We start from the raw sequence: 24,513 nt of genomic DNA on the forward strand, positions 1-24,513 counted from the left end.
CTCCATCCCATAGTCCGGTGCCCATATACCCATTATGACATGATCACCATGGCAACCGTTATGACATAACCGTCACCATTGCAACCTATTAAGACATCGTCACCATGGCAACCATTGTGACAGCATCTTCGTCATTGCAACCTATGACATTAGCGTCGCCATGGCAAGCATTATGACATCATGAGGGGCGGGGCTTGGTACACACTCCCCCCCCCCCCCCCATTATGTAGATAGGAGCAAAATTGTTTGGTGAATTGGAACGTGTGGGGTTAAAATTTCGCCTAACATAGACTGACGCTCTCGGGGTCCAGACGTGCGACTGTGCCAAATTTTGTGGCTGTAGCTGCGACGGTGCGGATGCCAATCCCGGACATACATACACACACACACACACATTGAGCTTTATATATTAGATTAATGTTGCCAATATCTTCCTCTACATTGCTTTTCTAGAAAGCCCTTTCATCTGAACCAACCACATTGGGGAACATTACTGGTCGGTCAAATTTAAAAAACAAAAAAAAAAAAAACCAAAACAAACACAACCTCTACAGCAGTGTATATTATAGTTTATCTACTACTGCTGCAGAAAACCATAAAATAATCAGCTGCTGCAGAACATCTTTACATACATCTCCACTGCTGCAGACCTTTTCTTTATGAAAATTTCCTAACAGTGACAAGATGCAAAGTGCATTAATACACGTCACGGGCCTCTGAGGAGACTTGTAATATTCTTTACAGTGGCGGTTACATAATTCCTTATATAATCCATTCATAGCAGCAGAATAGGTTTACAGAGCTGGTTGACGTTGACACAGCAAATGCCATAAATAAAGTTAAAAGTTGCAGATTATATTGTCGCGTTTTGGAACCGGGAGAGGAGGCACAAGTCATGATTTAGTAATGAACACTTGGCAGCTTTATGGAGTGCAGCACTGGAGCCTGGAAATAGTTACCGTTTGCCCAACTTTGCTTTTTAGACTAAGACAAACTGTAAAAGTGGAGCAAAGTGTCATAATTAGAGAAAACAAGGGGTATATTGAGAAACCTTAGCCTCACGTTCTATTAAACAGACACAAACCGTACAGTGGTGCGGGAGAAGAAGACTTTAATCATGTAAAAAATAGGAAAGTGCATAGATTAAAGAAATGCTGTAAAGTGCAGTGCTGTAAAGTGCACTCATCTAAAACTGTGCAAGACTCGTATAGATCACAGTGTCCAAGAAAAGTGCCAACGGCCATTCCCACCTAGCAAACATCCCACATCCCTGCCCTTAAGACACTGCTCTGCCGTTGTCTCACTACAAGTCCCAGCATATGATATCTTAGAATTGTAGCTCGACAGGTTGCAGTGCGCCATTTGTGTGTTAGGTATTGCCCTAAGCCCGTGCAAATCGGACTGACAACTCCCTTATGTCCATTCCTAGGAAAGCAGAGTAAGAGCATATATGGTTGCCAGCACGGTGTCATCCAGCTTTTCAATGTCCAAATTCATCTAAACAGTTACAAGTCCCCATACACACGCAGTGGCATGACCAGGCTGCATCATTCTACAAGAACCCGGGAAAGCTGGGTGATGCCCCTGGATGAGTAGTAACAATGGCCATCATTCCCATATACCCGTATTCATACACGGTGATTATTATTCGTTATCAGTCTCTTATTGTAAGGAAGATGCTTGACAGAAGGCAAATAAAAACCTGATTTAGTTCACATTATCCCATTTAGAGGCGTCGAGCAGTGCCATCACCCAGTCCATAAATGCCATCGGCAGATAATTCACAGATTATGTGCAGCACAGCGAGAATTAACCCCATCCCATTACATGGAAACCTACTGAATGCAATGTCCTTGTGACCTCCAGAGATCACGTCTCACTGTCAGCCGTGACAGTGCAGGGTATACAGGATATTCCTGGGTGGCTACTAGAACACTGGATTGTGTAGTCGCTTTCACAACGGTAGGAAGGGATTGCACATTGCCAGGAAGCCGATGGCCATTTCTCCATCAGACAGTTGCGTATTTATGATCCGGGTGACAAGTATCTGCCCAGATGTGGATAAGGTGCCAATCAGCAGACCAGTCAGTGCCATTGTGCTTATGAGTGACCCGTTAACCCTTTCGGCGCCAAGTGTCGGTGCTGCAGGTGCCATCGCTGGGTGCTACCAATGCTGGGGACCCCCAGACTCCTCCTGGCCCGGGCTGCAGGGCTGGAGCGCAGGTCGCCAGTTCTGCTGGCAGCTCACAGTGTAGTTCGCCCCATGGTTGTTGTCCCAGATCTCTTGCCCATGACTGGTAGTGAGGCATATGGCAAAGTGGATCAGAGAGGTAGAAGGGGGGTAACAAAGGTTAAAGTGGAAGCGCTGGGTGCCAGGGGCAGTGCTCTGCTGGGGGGCAGAGGCTGGGCAGTCCAGGAAAGACAGCCACTCATTAAAGGTGTAGCGGATTTTCACCTGGGCACTTTCTCCGGGCTCCTTCACCAGGACGTACCCGACCACCCCCCAGGCTGAGGCGGACACCTGCTCCAGGCACACCCCCTGCTCCTCCAGCCTGGCCAGCAGCTCCGCAGGGACGGGGCGATCGGACACGGCCATGTCCTCCACCGGCTCAGGCTCGGGCACGGCCGGGGGGTAGCTCTGCAGCCTGGCCAGCACAGCCGGGGGCACCAGCGGCTCCTCGGAGGGCAGAAAGTGCTTGACACTGGCCAGACACAAGCCCAGGGAGTCGGCGAACTGCACCTTCTTCTTCAGCTTACAGCAGCACAGGAGGGAGTCGTCCTCGTCCTCCGCCTCCGGGATGGGGTTCCATGGCAGGGAGCGCGCCCTCCTGCGGGGAGACTCCTCCGTGCTCAGGGGCTCCGGGTACCGGGCATCTATGTGGCTGCGCAGCCTGCCCTCCTCACTGTACCTGTGGCCCCGCAGGACTGGCACTGCCCGCTCCGCCAGGCGCAGGGCGCTCAGCTTCCTCAGCAGCTCCCCCTGCTCCTCCGCGGGTACAGTCGGTGCAGAGAGCTGGTCACACTCCCCGGACTCCGGCTCCGCCAGGGCTCCGTCTTCCTCCCCCCAAGCACGGTCGGTCATAGTCCCAGTCCAGTCCCGTGGCGTCCCCGGTAGGTGCTCGGCTTCCCCGCTGCGTCCTGTGTGAGGACTCGGCTCGTAGGCAGCAATGTCCTCCTCAGCGGGCAGCTCACTCGGCGGGCACAGGCTCTGCAGCTCCATCCTGCACGTGTGTGTTATAGTGCCCGGGGGAGAGAGGAGCCCGCCATGGCCTCACTGCTGCTCTAACGGTGCTATATGCTGGGGAGCAGCGGGGCTGCCGTGCCGTGCCGCTCCGCCCCCGGCCACACACTCCGTGCACGGCAGCATGTAGTGAGGAGGAGGACGCGAAACTTCCTCTCAGCAACAGGCAGGAAGCGTCCTCCCTCTCCCGCCCCTCAGTGACGGCCAGCGGGCGCCGCCCCGGCCACAGGCGGCAGCACGGCACTGTACACTCTCCATAGTCACAGGCGGTAGCACGGCGCTGTACACTCTCCATAATCACAGGCGGCAGCCCGGCACTGTACACTCTCCATAGTCACAGGCGGCAGCCCGGCACTGTACACTCTCCATAGTCACAGGCGGCAGCACGGCACTGCACACTCTCCATAGTCACAGGCGGCAGCCCGGCACTGTACACTCTCCATAGTCACAGGCGGCAGCACGGCACTGTACACTCTCCATAGTCACAGGCGGCAGCACGGCACTGCACACTCTCCATAGTCACAGGCGGCAGCACGGCACTGTACACTCTCCATAGTCACAGGCGGCAGCACGGCGCTGCACACTCTCCATAATCACAGGCGGCAGCACGGCACTGTACACTCTCCATAGTCACAGGCGGCAGCACGGCACTGCACACTCTCCATAGTCACAGGCGGCAGCACGGCACTGTACACTCTCCATAGTCACAGGCGGCAGCACGGCACTGTACACTCTCCATAATCACAGGCGGCAGCACGGCACTGCACACTCTCCATAATCACAGGCGGCAGCACGGCACTGTACACTCTCCATAGTCACAGGTGGCAGCACGGCGCTGCACACTCTCCATAATCACAGGCGGCAGCACGGCACTGTACACTCTCCATAGTCACAGGCGGCAGCACGGCACTGCACACTCTCCATAGTCACAGGCGGCAGCACGGCACTGTACACTCTCCATAGTCACAGGCGGCAGCACGGCACTGTACACTCTCCATAATCACAGGCGGCAGCACGGCACTGCACACTCTCCATAATCACAGGCGGCAGCACGGCACTGTACACTCTCCATAGTCACAGGCGGCAGCACGGTGCTGTACACTCTCCATAGTCACAGGCGGCAGCACGGCGCTGTACACTCTCCATAGTCACAGGCGGCAGCACGGCGCTGTACACTCTCCATAGTCACAGGCGGCAGCACGGCGCTGTACACTCTCCATAGTCACAGGCGGCAGCCCGGCACTGCACACTCTCCATAATCACAGGCGGCAGCACGGCACTGTACACTCCACAGAGGGCACACTCTCCATAGTCACAGGCGGCAGCACGGCACTGTACACTCTCCATAGTCACAGGCGGCAGCACGGCACTGTACACTCCATAGTCACAGGCGGCAGCACGGCACTGCACACTCTCCATAGTCACAGGCGGCAGCACGGCGCTGTACACTCCACAGAGGGCACACTCTCCATAGTCACAGGCGGCAGCACGGCACTGCACACTCTCCATAGTCACAGGCGGCAGCACGGCACTGTACACTCTCCATAGTCACAGGCGGCAGCACGGCACTGCACACTCTCCATAGTCACAGGCGGCAGCACGGCACTGCACACTCTCCATAGTCACAGGCGGCAGCACGGCGCTGTACACTCCACAGAGGGCACACTCTCCATAGTCACAGGCGGCAGCACGGCACTGCACACTCTCCATAGTCACAGGCGGCAGCACGGCACTGTACACTCTCCATAGTCACAGGCGGCAGCACGGCACTGTACACTCTCCATAGTCACAGGCGGCAGCACGGCACTGCACACTCTCCATAGTCACAGGCGGCAGCACGGCGCTGTACACTCCACAGAGGGCACACTCTCCATAGTCACAGGCGGCAGCACGGCACTGCACACTCTCCATAGTCACAGGCGGCAGCACGGCACTGTACACTCTCCATAGTCACAGGCGGCAGCACGGCGCTGTACACTCTCCATAGTCACAGGCGGCAGCACGGCGCTGTACACTCTCCATAGTCACAGGCGGCAGCCCGGCACTGCACACTCTCCATAATCACAGGCGGCAGCACGGCACTGTACACTCCACAGAGGGCACACTCTCCATAGTCACAGGCGGCAGCACGGCACTGTACACTCTCCATAGTCACAGGCGGCAGCACGGCACTGTACACTCTCCATAGTCACAGGCGGCAGCACGGCACTGCACACTCTCCATAGTCACAGGCGGCAGCACGGCGCTGTACACTCCACAGAGGGCACACTCTCCATAGTCACAGGCGGCAGCACGGCACTGCACACTCTCCATAGTCACAGGCGGCAGCACGGCACTGTACACTCTCCATAGTCACAGGCGGCAGCACGGCACTGCACACTCTCCATAGTCACAGGCGGCAGCACGGCACTGCACACTCTCCATAGTCACAGGCGGCAGCACGGTGCTGTACACTCCACAGAGGGCACACTCTCCATAGTCACAGGCGGCAGCACGGCACTGCACACTCTCCATAGTCACAGGCGGCAGCACGGCACTGTACACTCTCCATAGTCACAGGCGGCAGCACGGCACTGTACACTCTCCATAGTCACAGGCGGCAGCACGGCACTGCACACTCTCCATAGTCACAGGCGGCAGCACGGCGCTGTACACTCCACAGAGGGCACACTCTCCATAGTCACAGGCGGCAGCACGGCACTGCACACTCTCCATAGTCACAGGCGGCAGCACGGCACTGTACACTCTCCATAGTCACAGGCGGCAGCACGGCGCTGTACACTCTCCATAGTCACAGGCGGCAGCACGGCACTGCACACTCTCCATAGTCACAGGCGGCAGCACGGCGCTGTACACTCCACGGAGGGCACACTCTCCATAGTCAGAGGCGGCAGCACGGCACTGCACACTCTCCATAGTCAGAGGCGGCAGCACGGCACTGCACACTCTCCATAGTCACAGGCGGCAGCACTGCACTGTACACTCTCCATAGTCACAGGCGGCAGCACTGCACTGTACACTCTCCATAGTCACAGGAGGCAGCACGGCGCTATACACTCCACGGACGGCACACTCTCCATAGTCAGAGGTGGCAGCACGGCACTGCACACTCTCCATAGTCACAGGCGGCAGCACGGCACTGCACATTCTCCATAGTCACAGGCGGCAGCATGGCACTGTACTCTCCACGGCACTGCACACTCTCCATAATCAGAGGTGGCAGCACAGCACTGTACACTCCACGGACGGCACACTCTCCATAGTCAGAGGTGGCAGCACGGCACTGCACACTCTCCATAGTCACAGGCGGCAGCACGGCACTGTATACTCTCCATAGTCACAGGCGGCAGCACGGCACTGCACACTCTCCATAGTCACAGGCGGCAGCACGGCACTGTACACTCTCCATAGTCACAGGCGGCAGCACGGCACTGCACACTCTCCATAGTCACAGGCGGCAGCACGGCACTGCACACTCTCCATAGTCACAGGCGGCAGCACGGCGCTGTACACTCCACAGAGGGCACACTCTCCATAGTCACAGGCGGCAGCACGGCACTGCACACTCTCCATAGTCACAGGCGGCAGCACGGCACTGTACACTCTCCATAGTCACAGGCGGCAGCACGGCACTGTACACTCTCCATAGTCACAGGCGGCAGCACGGCACTGCACACTCTCCATAGTCACAGGCGGCAGCACGGCGCTGTACACTCCAGAGAGGGCACACTCTCCATAGTCACAGGCGGCAGCACGGCACTGTACACTCTCCATAGTCACAGGCGGCAGCACGGCACTGTACACTCTCCATAGTCACAGGCGGCAGCACGGCGCTGTACACTCTCCATAGTCACAGGCGGCAGCACGGCACTGCACACTCTCCATAGTCACAGGCGGCAGCACGGCGCTGTACACTCCACGGAGGGCACACTCTCCATAGTCAGAGGCGGCAGCACGGCACTGCACACTCTCCATAGTCACAGGCGGCAGCACGGCACTGCACACTCTCCATAGTCACAGGCGGCAGCACTGCACTGTACACTCTCCATAGTCACAGGCGGCAGCACTGCACTGTACACTCTCCATAGTCACAGGCGGCAGCACGGCGCTATACACTCCACGGACGGCACACTCTCCATAGTCAGAGGTGGCAGCACGGCACTGCACACTCTCCATAGTCACAGGCGGCAGCACGGCACTGCACATTCTCCATAGTCACAGGCGGCAGCATGGCACTGTACTCTCCACGGCACTGCACACTCTCCATAATCAGAGGTGGCAGCACAGCACTGTACACTCCACGGACGGCACACTCTCCATAGTCAGAGGTGGCAGCACGGCACTGCACACTCTCCATAGTCACAGGCGGCAGCACGGCACTGTATACTCTCCATAGTCACAGGCGGCAGCACGGCACTGCACACTCTCCATAGTCACAGGCGGCAGCACGGCACTGCACACTCCACGGACGGCACACTCTCCATAGCCAGAGGTGGCAGCACGGCACTGTACACTCCACGGACGGCACACTCTCCATAGTCAGAGGTGGCAGCACGGCACTGCACACTCTCCATAGTCACAGGCGGCAGCACGGCGCTGTACACTCTCCATAGTCACAGGCGGCAGCACGGCGCTGTACACTCTCCATAGTCACAGGCGGCAGCACGGCACTGCACACTCTCCATAGTCACAGGCGGCAGCACGGCACTGCACACTCTCCATAGTCACAGGCGGCAGCACGGCGCTGTACACTCTCCATAGTCACAGGCGGCAGCACGGCACTGCACACTCTCCATAGTCACAGGCGGCAGCACGGCGCTGTACTCTCCACGGCACTGCACACTCTCCATAATCAGAGGTGGCAGCACGGCACTGTACACTCCACGGACGGCACACTCTCCTTGGCCACAGGCGGCAGCATGGCGCTGTACACTCCACGGACGGCACACTCTCCATAGTCAGAGGTGGCAGCACGGCACTGCACACTCTCCATAGTCACAGGCGGCAGCACGGCACTGTACACTCTCCATAGTCACAGGCGGCAGCACGACACTGCACACTCTCCATAGTCACAGGCGGCAGCACGGCACTGCACACTCTCCATAGTCACAGGCGGCAGCATGGCGCTGTACTCTCCACGGCACTGCACACTCTCCATAATCAGAGGTGGCAGCACGGCACTGTACACTCCACGGACGGCACACTCTCCTTGGCCACAGGCGGCAGCACGGCGCTGTACACTCCACGGACGGCACACTCTCCATAGTCAGAGGTGGCAGCACGGCACTGTACACTGTCCATAGTCACAGGCGGCAGCACAGCACTGTACACTCTCCATAGTCACAGGCGGCAGCACGGCACTGCACACTCTCCATAGTCACAGGCGGCAGCACGGCACTGCACACTCTCCATAGTCACAGGCGGCAGCACGGCGCTGTACTCTCCACGGCACTGCACACTCTCCATAATCAGAGGTGGCAGCACGGCACTGTACACTCCACGGACGGCACACTCTCCTTGGCCACAGGCGGCAGCACGGCGCTGTACACTCCACGGACGGCATACTCTCCATAGTCAGAGGTGGCAGCACGGCACTGCACACTCTCCATAGTCACAGGCGGCAGCACGGCACTGTACACTCTCCATAGTCACAGGCGGCAGCACGGCACTGCACACTCTCCATAGTCACAGGCGGCAGCACGGCACTGCACACTCTCCATAGTCACAGGCGGCAGCACGGCACTGCACACTCTCCATAGTCACAGGCGGCAGCACGGCGCTGTACTCTCCACGGCACTGCACACTCTCCATAATCAGAGGTGGCAGCACGGCACTGTACACTCCACCGACGGCACACTCTCCATAGTCAGAGGTGGCAGCACGGCACTGCACACTCTCCATAGTCACAGGCGGCAGCACGGCACTGTACACTCTCCATAGTCACAGGCGGCAGCATGGCGCTGTACACTCTCCATAGTCACAGGCGGCAGCACGGCACTGCACACTCTCCATAGTCACAGGCGGCAGCACGGCGCTGTACACTCCACGGATGGCACACTCTCCATAGTCAGAGGTGGCAGCACGGCACTGTACACTCCACGGACGGCACACTCTCCATAGTCAGAGGTGGCAGCACGGCACTGCACACTCTCCATAGTCACAGGCGGCAGCACGGCGCTGTACACTCTCCATAGTCACAGGCGGCAGCACGGCACTGCACACTCTCCATAGTCACAGGCGGCAGCACGGCGCTGTACACTCTCCATAGTCACAGGCGGCAGCACGGCACTGCACACTCTCCATAGTCACAGGCGGCAGCACGGCGCTGTACACTCCACGGATGGCACACTCTCCTTGGCCACAGGCGGCAGCACGGTGCTGTACACTCCACGGACGGCACACTCTCCTTGGCCACAGGCGGCAGCACGGCGCTGTACACTCCACGGACGGCACACTCTCCTTGGCCACAGGCGGCAGCAGGACACTACACTCTCCATTGTCACAGGCGACAGCACGGCACTGTACACTCCACGGACGGCACACTCTCCTTGGCCACAGGCGGCAGCACGGCGCTGTACACTCCACGGACGGCACACTCTCCTTGGCCACAGGCGGCAGCACGGCGCTGTACACTCCACGGACGGCACACTCTCCTTGGCCACAGGCGGCACGGCGCTGTACACTCCACGGACGGCACACTCTCCTTGGCCACAGGCGGCAGCAGGACACTACACTCTCCATTGTCACAGGCGACAGCACAGCACTGTACACTCCACGAACGGCACACTCTCCTTGGCCACAGGCGGCAGCACGGCGCTGTACACTCCACGGACGGCACACTCTCCTTGGCCACAGGCGGCAGCACGGCGCTGTACACTCCACGGACGGCACACTCTCCTTGGCCACAGGCGGCAGCACGGCGCTGTACACTCCACGGACGGCACACTCTCCTTGGCCACAGGCGGCAGCAGGACACTACACTCTCCATTGTCACAGGCGACAGCACGGCACTGTACAGTAAATGTCCCCAGCCACAGGCAGCAGCACTGCACTCACTGTTCCCGACCACACGGCGCTATACATTGACTGTCCCAGGCCACAGGCAGCAGCATAAACAGCACTGTACACTGTCCCCAACACAGGCTGCAGCACAGAGTTGTACATTGTCACCTGACTCAGGCGGCAGCACAGCACTGTACACTGTCCATAGTCACAGGCGGCAGCACAGCACTGTACACTGTCCATAGTCACAGGCGGCAGCACAGCACTGTACACTGTCCATAGTCACAGGTGGCAGCACAGCACTGTACACTGTCCATAGTCACAGGCCACAGCACTGCACACTCTCCATAGTCACAGGCGGCAGCACGGCACTGCACATTCTCCATAGTCACAGGCGGCAACACGGCACTGCACATTCTCCATAGTCAGAGGCGGCGGCACGACACTGTACACTCTCCATAGTCAGAGGCGGCGGCACGGCACTGCACACTCTCCATAGTCAGAGGCGGCAGCACGGCACTGCACACTCTCCATAGTCACAGGCGGCAGCACAACACTACACACTCCATAGTCAGAGGCGGCAGCACGGTACTGTACACTCTCCATAGTCACAGGCGGCAGCTCTGCACTGTACACTCTCCATAGTCAGAGGCGGCAGCATGACGCTGTAAGCTGTCCATCGTCAGAGGCGGCAGCATGACGCTGTAAGCTGTCCCCAAATCACAGCTGTACATTATATTCTGACTTATGTGGGAGTAATGCTGTACACTCTCCGCAGTCACAGTTGGCAGCACAGCATTGTACACTGTCCGCAGTCACAGATGGCAGCATGACAAATTGCTGTACAATTTCCATAGTCACAGGCGGCAGCACGGCACTGTACACTCTCCATAGCCACAGGGGGCAGCACAGCACTGCACACTCTCCATAGTCACAGGCGGCAGCATGACACTGCACACTCTCCATAGTCACAGGCGGCAGCACGGCACTGTACACTCTCCATAGTCACAGGTGGCAGCACTCTGCTGTACAATTTCCATAGTCACAGGCGGCAGCACGACACTGTACACTCTCCATAGCCACAGGCGGCAGCACAGCACTGCACACTCTCCATAGTCACAGGCGGCAGCATGACACTGCACACTCTCCATAGTCACAGGCGGTAGCACAGCACGGCACACTTTCCATAGTCACAGGCGGCAGCACAGCACTGCACACTTTCCATAGTCACAGGCGGCAGCACAGCACTGCACACTTTCCATAGTCACAGGCGGCAGCACAGCACTGCACACTTTCCATAGTCACAGGCGGCAGCACAGCACTGCACACTTTCCATAGTCACAGGCGGCAGCACAGCACTAAACACTCTCCATAGTCACAGGCGGCAGCACGACAGTACACTCTCCATAGTCACAGGCGGCAGCACGGCGCTGTACACTCTCCATAGTCACAGGTGGCAACACGGCGCTGTACACTCTCCATAGTCACAGGCGGCAACACGGCACTGCACACTTCGTAGTCACAGGCGGCAACACAGCACTGCACACTATAGTCACAGGCGGCAACACTGCATTGTACAGTCTCCATAGTCACAGGCGGCAACACGGCACTGCACACTCTCCATAGTCAAAGGCGGCAGCACGGCGCTGCACACTCTCCATAGTTACAGGCGGCAACACAGAACTGCACACTTTCCATAGTCACAGGCGGCAGCACAGCACTAAACACTCTCCATAGTCACAGGCGGCAGCACGACACAGTACACTCTCCATAGTCACAGGCGGCAGCACGGCACTGTACACTCTCCATAGTCACAGGCGGCAGCACGACACTGCACACTCTCCATAGTCACAGGCAGCAGCATGGCACTGCACACTCTCCATAGTCAGATGCGGCAGCATGACGCTGTAAGTTGTCCCCAAATCACAGCTGTACATTGTATTCTGACTTATGTGGGAGCAACGCTGTACACTCTCCGCAGTCACGTTTGTCAGCACAGCACTGTACACTATCCGCAGTCACAGATGGCAGCACAAAACTGTACACTGTCCGCAGCCAGTCACAGGTGGCAGCACCCTGCTGTACAATGTCCATAGTCACAGGCGGCAGCACAGCACTGTACACTCTCCATAGTCAAAGGCGGCAGCACAGCACTGCACATTTTCCATAGTCACAGGCAGCAGCACAGCACTGCACACTTTCCATAGTCACAGGCGGCAGCACGGCACTGCACACTTTCCATAGTCACAGGCGGCAGCACGGCACTGCACACTCTCCATAGTCACAGGCGGCAGTATGACACTGCACACTCTCTGCCGGAAATAAGTTGCAGGCATAGTGGTTACTTGGGACCCCATGTCCACTAGGCACCGGATGGCCCGGCCCTCGACTTCTGCCCATACCACCGGACACTGTGCGACCAAATCTTTGGGACTTCCACCACCACTGATCGTGGTTTCTGGCTCCGAGCGGCATCCCCCCAGTCCGGAGCCCTTTAGTTTAATGGCCGCCGGGGTGGGTATTTCCGACACTACGGACACACTCGGGCGAAGTGGCCCAGTTCCCCGCACTCATAGGACCGGGTCTGTGAAGACCGGTCACACCGGGTAGCGCGGGGCCCCCAGGGTCCGGGATTGAAACTAGACTGTCCAGTCCCAGATTCAGTGCGTCTTTTCACTTCGGCCAGCTCGCCCTTGATGTTCTTCAACTCCTGTTTCATCTGCTCTACCGATTTAGGCTCCTCGACTGCATTCACGGAAGCCTCCACACTCCGGACCTTCCCCACGGGGACCGCCATTCCCTGCTCCTGCTCTCGAGCACGGGCCTGACTCCCCACCTCTACAAAATCCATACCTGGGTTTACTCTGACCTGCTCCCGTAATGCCTGCTTTATTAACGGATCCCGCAGACCAGTTGTGACGAACAGCCCACGGCCGTTCGTCCACTTATGGGCGACGACTAACGGGGGTCCCGCTGCCACCAAAACGCGACGGACAGCGGACCCTGTGTCACCACTATGTCACAATCCCACCACTGACACCGGTGTATCAGCGGACGGAGGGACGTGACACAATGCCGGCACACGGCTATCACAGGCGCAGTGGGGCTTATCTTAGTTATCCCACCACTGGCACCATGTGACAAAAATATCCAGCAAGCTAATCTCGCTCTACAATTTGCCGCAGGGGGAGTTTAATTTGGATGCCCCACCACTGCTATCAATCTTCCAAGTACTGCGGGGATTTGTGTATATCCCACTTTCTCAGTTCCACCTTGGAACTCGCAGCTCTCCGGCGCCCCCCTTACCCTCAGGTCAGTCAGGGAACTGCACCTAGGATAATTGGTCGCCGGACGGGCTGCCTGTTGTGAACCGGCAATTAGGCTTCTGCAGTAAGGGAATTATCAATGCTGTGGCCGCAGACCCTTATTCAGCAATATAAGACCCTTCTGTACTGCCAGCAAGCCGTAATAGCCGTACACAATGCGCTGCCACCAGTCACGGTTACTTAATTCACAGTGTTAAATTAAGAGGGTCCGTGGCAAACCCCTTGAATTAGTAGCGATTATCTATCAAAGGCGTATAGTTCGATTCTTAGAGCATGGAGACAGATCTAAATAATTATTTCATTTATTTTCCGAAAGAGGACAGTGATCACAGATAAAAGTTGCTATAAAATTGAGACATAAAATATGTACAGTACAGGTATAAAATAAAAGTGGAGAAAACAAAGAGATTACACTCACAGTTCCATATTGTTCCTTAGGCAGACCATGCGGCTAAGGTGGGTGGAGGCGGAGCTGCACTTCTCCGCTCATCTGAGTTCTTGTCAGCACGGATTCTGCAGCTGTTCTGAGCTGGTTTGCCCAGGAAATGCCTTATAGACTTTCCTATGTGACATCACAGAGAGGTGCATTCTGGGTTGATCCCACCTCTCTTATCCAAGTTATGTTTTGGCTACAAAACTTAGATTAGCTATAACTTTATGGGAGAAGCTGGTATGGACTCATCAGTGGTATCATGTTTCCCAGCGTAATGAGCCCATCAAGAAAACATCAAACATCTATGCGATATGACCGTCCATTTGGGCGCAAATCCTATCTCATGTTCTGGACAGGGTAGAACTTCGAAACATACGCGGTCTCGAAGCTGGGACCGCTCAGGTTATAAAAATATGATTTTCATATCTCTAGGGTATTTGGTTCTTATGGTATAGTCTCTCATAGTTTTATTCGTTTCAAACAAAGAAGTTTAGTTCCCGCACTTTTTTTTCTCTTTCAGCTGAGAGAAGCCAAATGGTGTGAGGAAGATGGTCTAGCTAATTAACATTCCTGCTCTTCCAGAGGAAGTGGCAGGGTTGATAAAACCTGGGGGGAAGGAATTCCTACTACTGACAGTTTACAATGTCCTAGGATGGAGGATTTGTTAGCACATTGCAACAGAAAACATATCTTCGGGCATTGTACATCACACCAGTCACCAACAAGTCGCGTAGTGTAATGTCAATAGGTCCTACCCCTACGCCGTCCTTCCGTTCAATGGCTGTGTGCAACTCTTGGAGGACATTAATAATAATAATCTTTATTTTTATATAGCGCTAACATATTCCGCAGCGCTTTACAGTTTGCACACATTACCATCACTGTCCCCGATAGGGCTCACAATCTAAATTCCCTATTAGTATGTCTTTAGAATGTGGGAGGAAACCGGAGTACCCGGAGGAAACCCACGCAAACACGGGGAGAACATACAAACTCCTTGCAGATGGTGTCCTTGGTGGGATTCCAACCCAGGACCCCAGCGCTGCAAGGTTGCAGCGCTAACCACTGAGCCACCGTGCGCGACATTCATACTTTATATTGGATGATGGTCTCCCCCTCCCCCTGCATACAACTGAACAACCGGGTCCTTAACTCCTCCATGTTGGTCGGGTCCCCATGACCCGGTAGCTTACCTGAGTCGGAAACTACTGCCCCGTGAAGTAAGCTATGCGGCCATCGAGAAGGAGTGCCTGGCGGTAGTATGAGCACTCAAGAAGTTGCAACCATATTTGTATGGACAACAGTTTTCCCTCCTAACGGACCATAATCCCCTAGTCTGGCTTAATCGGGTGTCCGGAGACAACGCCAGATTGCTGCGGTGGAATTTAGCCCTACAACCCCTGGACTTCACCATCCACCACAGACCCGGCAAACAAAATGGTAACGCCGATGGACTAAGTCGACAAACGGAACTTATACCAACCCCATAAACTTCGGTCATCCCCAAACCGATCCGTTAAGGATCAGACTGTGTATGCCGATCGCGTCGCTGAAAAGGGGAGCCGTGTTACAGAACCACTTAGCACCCAGAATATGTTGTGCAGTTATATGTATGTATAATAGGTTCTATGTGAGATGCATGTCCCTAATGCATCAGCATTCCCCTTTTGTCCGCCCTCCCCCCACCTTTGTAATTTCCACAGTAATCATCGGCAGGCTCCGCTCACCTGCGGCTTTTGTAATGCATATCTGGCCTGCTGCTTTTCTATTGGCCGGCCCTGTGTATCTGTGTGATATATTCTGTGTCCTGTGAGTAAAGTGTCAGGCTGGAAATACATGGAGAAGCAGTGATCTTTTATATGCGCCCATGTAAACAAGGGATTCCAGCCAGCATCATTCGTTCAGACTCCAGCCAACGCAGAGCGGACCACCGAAAACACGGGGTGGTACTGAAAGAGGTACCCCAGCTTGGTAGACCCCGTTACAACGTGCTTCAGATGAAACCCTTGAGGGATCCATTCACTCTAATGAGGCAACAGAGTTACTCTGGACTCCGTCTGGCCTCTGTTCAGCGATGTCCATCTTATCAGAAGTGCACAAAACTGTGCCAACAGCACTTTTATGCAATCCTAAAAAGACGGACACCACCGTATCACAGGTCAGACGGCGTCCACAATGCCTCTATCTCCCTCGATATAGGAAATCTTCTGCCAGAGGTTCCGGCTGAATCATGTATTTTAGAGATTTACATGGAAACCTCAGTGTAAGCACTCAAGATTAAAGTGCGCCGAGCCTTACTGCGATCTTGGGAGGCAAAATGAAAAAATCAACAGCAGGTGAAGAATTGGATTCATTCCTCATGCAGTGCAAGTGATTAGGCGACTTTTTTCTTCTGGCTGCTGCGATTACAGTAATACCAGATTTATTTTGGGTTTTTATGTTTGGTTGCTGTCGAAAAGACTCTTATATTGCAAAAACTAGTTTTTTTGCATCACCATATTTTGAGAGCTATAATTTTTCCATTTTTTGGCTGACAGAGTCATGTGTTGGCTTGTTTTTTGCGGGATGGGTTGACGTTTTTATTGGTACTATTTTCAGACAAGTGACTTTTTTGATCGCTTTCTACTCCAATTTTTGTACAGAATGTACAAAAACCAGCAATTCATTTTTTTTGGGGGGGGTTATGTCACTCCACGTGTGGTAAATTTGATAAGGCAGATTTATTCTTCGGGTCAGTATGATTACAGCGATACCTCTTTTTTTTATCTTCTGGCACTTTTGCACAATAAAAACTATTATAGAAAAAAATACCGTATATACTCGTGTATAAGACGACCCAAGTATAAGCCGACCCCCCCTCCCCCCCCCCCCCCCTAATTTTGCCACAAAAAACAGGGAAAACTTATTGACTCGCATATAAGCCTAGGGTGGAAAATGCAGCAGCTGCTGGTACATTTCAAAAATAAAAATAGATCCCAATAAAAGTAACATTAATTGAGACATCAGTAGGCTAAATGTTTTTTAATATCCATATTGAATCAGGAGCCCCATATAATGCTCTATGCTGTTCGTGATGGGCCCCATAAGATGCTCCATACAAAATATACCCCATATAATGCTGCAAAAGGTTAATAATGGCCCCATAAGATGCTCCATAGAATAATATGCCCCATATGCCGCTCCATAAAGGTTGATGACCCCATAAGATGCTCCATAAAATATGCCCTATATGCTGCTCCATAAAGATTATGGCCCCATAAGATGCCCTATAGAATATGCCCCATATGCTGCTCCATAAAGGATATGGCCCCCTAAGATGCTCCATAGAATATGCCCCATATGCTGCTCCATAAAGGTTATGGCCCCAGAAGATGCTCCATAGAATTGACCCCATAAGATGCTCCATAGATTATGCCCCCGTATGCTACCCCCATAAGATGCTCCATAGATTATGCCCCCATAAGCTACTCCCATAAGATGCTCCATAGATTATGCCCCCGTATGCTGCTCCCATAAGATGCTCCATAGATTATGCCCCCTTATGCTGCCCCCATAAGATGCTCCATAGATTATGCCCCATATGCTGCCCCCATAAGATGCTCCATATATTATGCCCCCATAAGATGCTCCATATTTTATGCCCCATATGCTGCCCCAATAAGATACTCTATATCTTATGCCCCACATGCTGCTCCATAGATTATGCCCCCATATGCTGCTGCTGCAAATAAAAAAAAAATGACATACTCACCTCTCGTCGCTGGGGGCCAGGTGTCGGGTCCTGAGCAGGCGGCGACACCGGCGTGCTGTGGAGGACTGGTGCCGATGTCACCGTTGGCTCAGGCCCCGGCACCTTAGATATTCACCTGTCCCCGGTCCATCGCTGCTCGACGCTGTCTTCCGCGTCCAATGTCAGTAACGTTTAGGCAGCAGAGGGCATGCACTAACTACGTCATCGCGCCCTCTGCTGGCTGAATGTCACTGACAGAGGATGCAGTAGACAGCGGTGAGCAGCGATGGAACAGGGACAGGTGAATACTGCATATACTTACCGTCTCCTGGCGCGGTCTCTGCAGCCCCGCTTCTCTCACGGTCTCCCTTCCTTCACGGTCATGTGGTACCGCTTATTAAAGGCATGAATATGCACATATGCATGACTTTAATGAGCGGTACCACATGACCGCTGAAGGAAAGGAGACCGTGGGACAAGCAGGGGGGCTGCAGAGACGCGCCAGGGGGGTCAGTATAATCTGACACCCTTCTCCCCCTCCCCCGCCGACCCCCTGGCCTATATGACTCGCGTATAAGCCGAAAGGGGGACTTTCAGCTCAAAAAAATGGGCTGAAAATCTCGGCTTATACGCGAGTTTATACGGTAATTATTTTTGCATCGCTTTATTCTGAGAGCTATAACTTTTTTATTTTTCAACTGATGGAGCTGTATGGCAGCTTGTTTTTTGCAAGACAAGATGTCATTTTCAGCTGTACCATGTTTATCTATAGCCTTTTTTATCGCGATTTATTCCAAAAAACCCTCAATGCGCATTTTTGGCGCTTGTTACACAGCCAATAAGCATGCGGGTATTGCCTGTGTATCACTGTAATTTTGTAGCCATCTTGGTTGTGCCGTTACTGTGATCGACTGGCCATGTGACATCATTAGGGCTTATAATAGTATAGGCCCCCCCTGTCTCGGCACATTGAAGTCATTACACAGCTCTGTGACAATTCGTATTGGAAGGAGAGAGTGCTTGTCTAGGCTTGTGTGTACAGTATAATGAATCAGAGGTCTGTAGCGTTGATACTGGTGCTGAAGCTGAGCCATGATACTAACAGCCCTTCTGAGGACTAATCATGTGCCGCACATACAATCTGCATTTAGCCTAGGAAGGAAGAGAGAGTCGTAAGAGCAGGCAGAATGTCAGAATCCATTCTATAGACAGGGATTAAGCCTGTGCAGTCCATTCGCAAATATATAAGTTATTTTTGTTGTAGTTGAAAAAATTGAACATCGGTTTCCATTTCTCAGACCTACAGTGTTACGTGGTCTGTGAACATTTCTGTGATCTCTAAAAGTGAACAAAAACTTTTAAAAATGTTGTAGGCTTCCATTATTCAGACATACAGTTTTACGTGATCTGTGAACATTTCTGTGATCTCTAAAACTGAGAAAAAGCATTGAAATATTTTTCTGGATTGATTTTAATTGTCATCCATACACTTTTGAGTAATTTCTGTTACATTATGGTGGAGTAAACTCACAAAAACCACTTTGATTGTTGCAGGTAACCATTTTTTTTCTTTTATTTAAAATAAACTTGGTTTCAAGAGACCTAGCAATTACAAAATGCGTAAAGGGTGAATTAAGGGACTGGGAAGTGGAAGTGCTGATGATGGATCATGCAGATGCAGAGGACGTGGGGCAGGTGTGACTATACCTGTTGCTGGAGCACAAGAAACATACCCATCCATGAGACAAAGGTACCTGTCCCACTTTGCAGGGAGGCATGGTAACCACTTCTGAAGCAAGAGCAATTCAAGCAGGGGGGTGGATTGCATAGCAGATAATGCTTCCAGCAGGCTTGGCAGCACCACACAGCCTTCCACATTGTCAAGTATCACCAGCCTAAAGTCTGGATCACTTAATACTCACCCTGATCTTTCTTCCTCCCACGATTTTGAGTCCCAGAAAACTATTGATCACACACTAGAACACTCCCAAGTAGCTCTTTACAACATCATTTCTTGATTGTGGCCTCTCAACCTGCATGCACCAAGAGGGACTGGAGGACATGCTGTTTACTGATGCACAAACCTTAGAGCAGCCCTGGCCACAAGAACATGTTGGTGCGAAATGGCAAATTTAGGATGAGGAAAATGATCATGAGACACAGTTGCTTGTTGTTGTTAAGTCACAAAGTCAGGAGATCCAGGGTGCGGTGGTGGATGACGAGGTGGTGGATAACGAAGTCACCGACCCAACATGGGAAGCTCGCATATAGAGCAAGGCCAGCAGCACTGAGGGGGAGATATCAGCAGCATTGAAACAGACAGGAAGAGGCAGTGGGGTGACCAGAGGGAGAAGGCGAGCAACTGTTCTGCAGAGCACCAACACTCCTGAATTTCTCCGTCAAAGAGTTAGGTGCTTCCAATTTTGGGACATTTTTAAAATGGTCATTTGCAACCTGTACCATGCAAAGATGAGCAGGGGCCTGACTACTAAGAATCTAACAACCACCAGCATGATCAGTCACATGTCATCTAAGCATCCGACTTGGATGTCTGAATGCCTGGGTCCATGATTAATGCCATTGAGTGACACCACTGCCTCTTCCCCTGTGCTAGGTGCTTCCCAATCCCCTGTTCAAAACACTGGCACAGATGCCTCCTGCCCTCCACCTTTCCTTGTACATTCTGACTTACCATCATCAAGCACTTCCAAATCCTTGTCCCAGCATTCATCTGTCCCTACCCCAGGCCTTTGAATGAAAAAGAAAGACATGGAGGATTTCTGCCGACTCATGGCTGAAGCTGTCCCTCGGTACTCGGTCCCCAGCAGCCACTTTTCCTCCCCGTGTGGTGTCCCCACCTTGTACCATCAAATGTCCAGGAACATCGCCCGTGCCCTTACCAACCCAATTACTGGCATTGTCCACTTAACATCCGACACATGTACAAGCGCTTGTGGCCCATGACGCTACATTTCCCTCACAGCACACTGGTTGAACATTGTGGAGGCTGGGGCTGAGTCACACCCTGGAACGGTGCAAGTGCTCCCGACACCAAGAATTGCTGGCCCTACTTCTATCAGGGTTTCCTCCACCTCCTATAGCAGTTCTTGTACCACTCCTGCTAATCCTCATCCTCCATAGTCGATGTCCACATCAGCTGGAAGCTAGAAGATCTGCAGGAGTGCCTCATCGAATCGGCAACAGGCTCTGCTGAAGCTAATTTGTCTAGGAGAGTTATGTAAAGGAATTGTAAGAGAAAACCTTTGGCACAACATTTAATCTTGCTGAAAATGATGCATTTATCGTGAGACAGAATTCAAGACCAACGTTTCAGCCTACAGGCTTTTATAAATGTTATCTATATAAAAAATAAATAATAAATTCTTAAATAACAATATTGTAACAACAGAAAAGAATAATGAACTCTGGTATAACTATATAAAGTGAAGGATAACAAAAATAACAGTAAAAATAATATTTGGATACAAAAGCTATATCTGGTTTATCTGATTTATAGGGATATACTGAATTAGACCCATTTTCCAACTTGAAGTGAATAAGCACTGTGGGAAAGAGAACAAAAAAGATGATATATTACTTAAAAGAACGGAAATATTAACCCCTTAAGAAACGCCGATACGCCTTTTAACGGCGGCACTTAAGGGTACTTTTTCCTCAACGCTGCTTTTTAATGGTGCTGAGAAAGAAGGTTATAGCCCCCCCCAGCATTGGAAAATCTCTGGGGTCTCAGCTACCGGGGGGTAGCTGAGACCCCAAAGAACATGATTCGGGTCAGTTTTTACCATCCTCAGTCTCGTGATCACCATTATTCACGGAATAACGGCGGTCGCCCCCCAAAAAAGTCTGATTTCCCACTTATATCTCGCTCCTCTGATATGATCTAGCATAGGGGTCCCCAACGGCCAGTCCGCGGCCCAGCACCGGGCCGCTGCAGTACCCTTGCCGGTCCGCGGACACAAGGGGAGCCAGGGGCGGTGCAGCAGCTGATTCTCCTAGCCGCGGTCAGTGGCGTAGCGTGGGGGGCGGTCCGCCCCAGGTGGCACGTGTGTAGGGGCGGCGCGCATCAATTCCTAGATTGCCCTCATGTGTAGCGGCAGCCAGGGAGCGATCCAAGCAGCTCCGCTGCCTGCAAGAGGGAATAGCAGGAGCGGAGCTGCAAGGACCCATCCAGCTTCCTGCCCGCCGCCCGCGCTTCCTGTCTCTGACACAGAGAGGAGAGCGCCGTTGAATGACGTCATCATTCAGCAGCCGCTGATGTGTCAGAGCGAGGAAGCGCTGGCAATGCTGGGGACAGGTGTGAGGAGAGAGGTGGTGTCTGTGTGTGTGTATATATATAATGTGTGTATGTATGTCTGTGTGTGTGTGTGTATGTATGTCTGTCTGTGTGTGTGTGTATATATGTGTGTATGTATGTGTGTTTGTCTATGTTTGTGTAGGTTAGCCTGGCCCTGGAGGAGATGGGGACATGAGGAGAAGACCGTGATGGGGAGAGAAGGCCATGATGCCTGGGGTGATGGGAGAAGGCCATGAGGGGGTGATGGGAGAAGGTCATGATGGGGGTGATGGAGAGAAGGCATTGATGGGATCATGGGAGTGATGGGGAGAAGGTAATGATGGGAGTGATGGAGAGGCGGCAGTGATGGGGTGATGGAGAAGGCAATGATGGGGAGAAGGGAGTGATGGGGTGAAGGCAATGATGGGGTGATGGAGCAGGCAAGGATGGGGGTGATGGAGCAGGCAATGATGGGAGTGATGGGGAGAAGGCAATGATGGGAGTGATGGGGTGATGGAGCAGGCAATGATGGGAGTGATGGGGAGAAGGCAGTGATAGGGTGATGGAGCAGGCAATGATGGGAGTGATGGGGTGACGGAGCAGGCAATGATGGGTGCTCTTCGGATGCTTCCGGATTATCAACGACCAAAGGGGCAGCAAATTTTTCGACCGCCCCGGGCGCCACAAACAGTTGCTACGCCACTGGCCGTGGTCCCTGTCGGCGGCGGCTTCATCCAGCGCTGAGCGGTCACGTGCTACCGCTCATTTAAGGTCATGAATATTGATTCCACTCATCTCCAGTAGGCGTGGCGTCCATATTCATGGACCTTAATGAGCGGTAGCACATGACCGCTTCGCAACAGGAAGAAGCTGAAGCGCCACGAGATGCAGGGACGTGCAGCGACGGGAAGGAAGTTCAGCAACAGCGACGTGAGGGGTAAGTATGATGGGGGAGGATGGGGGAGTCGAGTGGAGCCATATATACATGGGATGGAGCGTGGGAGCGGAGCCATAAATAAGGGAGGGAGAGTGGGAGCGGAGCCATAAATACATGGGATGGAGAGTGGGAGCGGAGTCATAAATAAGGGAGGGAGAGTGGGAGCGGAGCCATAAATACATGGGATGGAGAGTGGGAGCCATGTATACAGGATGGGAGAGTGGAGCCATGTATACAGGATGGGAGAGTGGAGCCATGTATACAGGATGGGAGAGTGGGAGCGGAGCCATGTATACAGGATGGGAGGGTGGGAGCGGAGCCATGTATACAAGGATGGGAGCATGTGAGCAGAGCCATGTATACAAGGATGGGACAGGGGAGCCATGCATACAACAGGGGGAGCCACACAGAGCTGGACAGGACGGGGGAACCACACATACATTTTCTGATGATTAGAAAATAATCAGCATGTACAGTACTCCAGTACAATTTTTTCTAAGTGCTCAATGTTCCATTTCCTTGTAGGTTGCAATCATCTTTAGCAGTGACGGTCATCAGTAGAAGTAGCCCAGTGCTTCCACTGAAACAGAGAAACAAGCCAGGTGCTCCCACTCATTCAAAACCTGTGGTGAGTTGAGTCACATTATAAATGTTATAATTAAATGATAAGTATGCACTGCTAAACTACAACCGCGTCCATAGCCCCGCCCCCTTATGACCAAAGCCCCGCCCATGCCACAGCTCCATCCCCGCCCTGCCAGGCCATGGAAGAATGGTCTTGCTTGAAACCGGTCCCTGGTGCAAAAAAGGTTGGGGACCACTGATCGAGCATACCAGAGGAGAGAGAAAAGGGGTCTCCCAAGCCCCCCCGGTACCTCTGGTGTCCCTGGACCCTCCGACTCTGTCCCCCGGCCCCCGGTGTCTTCTTCCTGGAAGAAAATGGCGGGCAGATTTGCTGTGTCCCCACCGAGATCTGCTGGCCGGTACCCAGCAACAATAGGAGATTTTTCCTATTGGCTCATTTTGGTCACTGTGATAGAGTCTATCACAGTGATCAGAACAAAAACATAGTAAATCAAACCCCCCTGGGAGCTAGGGTTAGGGTTGGGCTAGGATTAGGATTGCGGCTAGGGTTGGGGTTAGTGTGCTGCTTTTAGGGTTGTGGTGTTGGGGTTAGGGTGGTGTTGGGGTTAGGGTTGTGGTTAGGGTTGAGATTATGGTTAGGGTTGGGTTGGGTTTACGGTTAGGGTTGGGATTAGGGTTGGGGTGTGTTGGGGTTAGGGTTGGAGTTAGAATTGTGGGGCTTCCACTGTTTAGGTACATCAGGCGGTCTCCAAATGTGACACGGCGCCTGCCATTGATTCCAGCCAATTTTGTGTTACAAAAGTCAAACGGTGCTCCCTCCCTTCTGAGCCCTGCCATGTGCCCAAACAGTGGCTTTCCCCCACATATGGAGTATCGGTGTACTCAGGAGAAATTGCACAACAATTTTTTTGGTCCACTTTCTCTTATTACCCTTGTGAAAATAAAAAAAGTTTGCGTTTAAAGTA

General features: G+C 53.2%; 1 protein-coding gene across 1 annotated transcript; it reads right to left on the minus strand.

Annotated features, from left to right (window-relative positions):
• Positions 1-1,094: 1,094 nt before the first annotated feature.
• On the minus strand, positions 1,095-3,395 carry PPP1R3G (protein phosphatase 1 regulatory subunit 3G). Its single transcript, XM_073567396.1, has one exon. It carries the CDS (start codon positions 3,218-3,220, stop codon positions 2,165-2,167), a length of 1,056 nt encoding a protein of 351 aa, XP_073423497.1. The 5' UTR covers positions 3,221-3,395; the 3' UTR covers positions 1,095-2,164.
• Between the last annotated feature and the right edge of the window lie 21,118 nt (positions 3,396-24,513).

This window comes from Dendrobates tinctorius, unplaced genomic scaffold, assembly GCF_039654945.1.
Source record: "Dendrobates tinctorius isolate UK_male_01 unplaced genomic scaffold, ASM3965494v1 ptg000004l, whole genome shotgun sequence".
Lineage (NCBI taxonomy): Eukaryota > Metazoa > Chordata > Amphibia > Anura > Dendrobatidae > Dendrobates > Dendrobates tinctorius.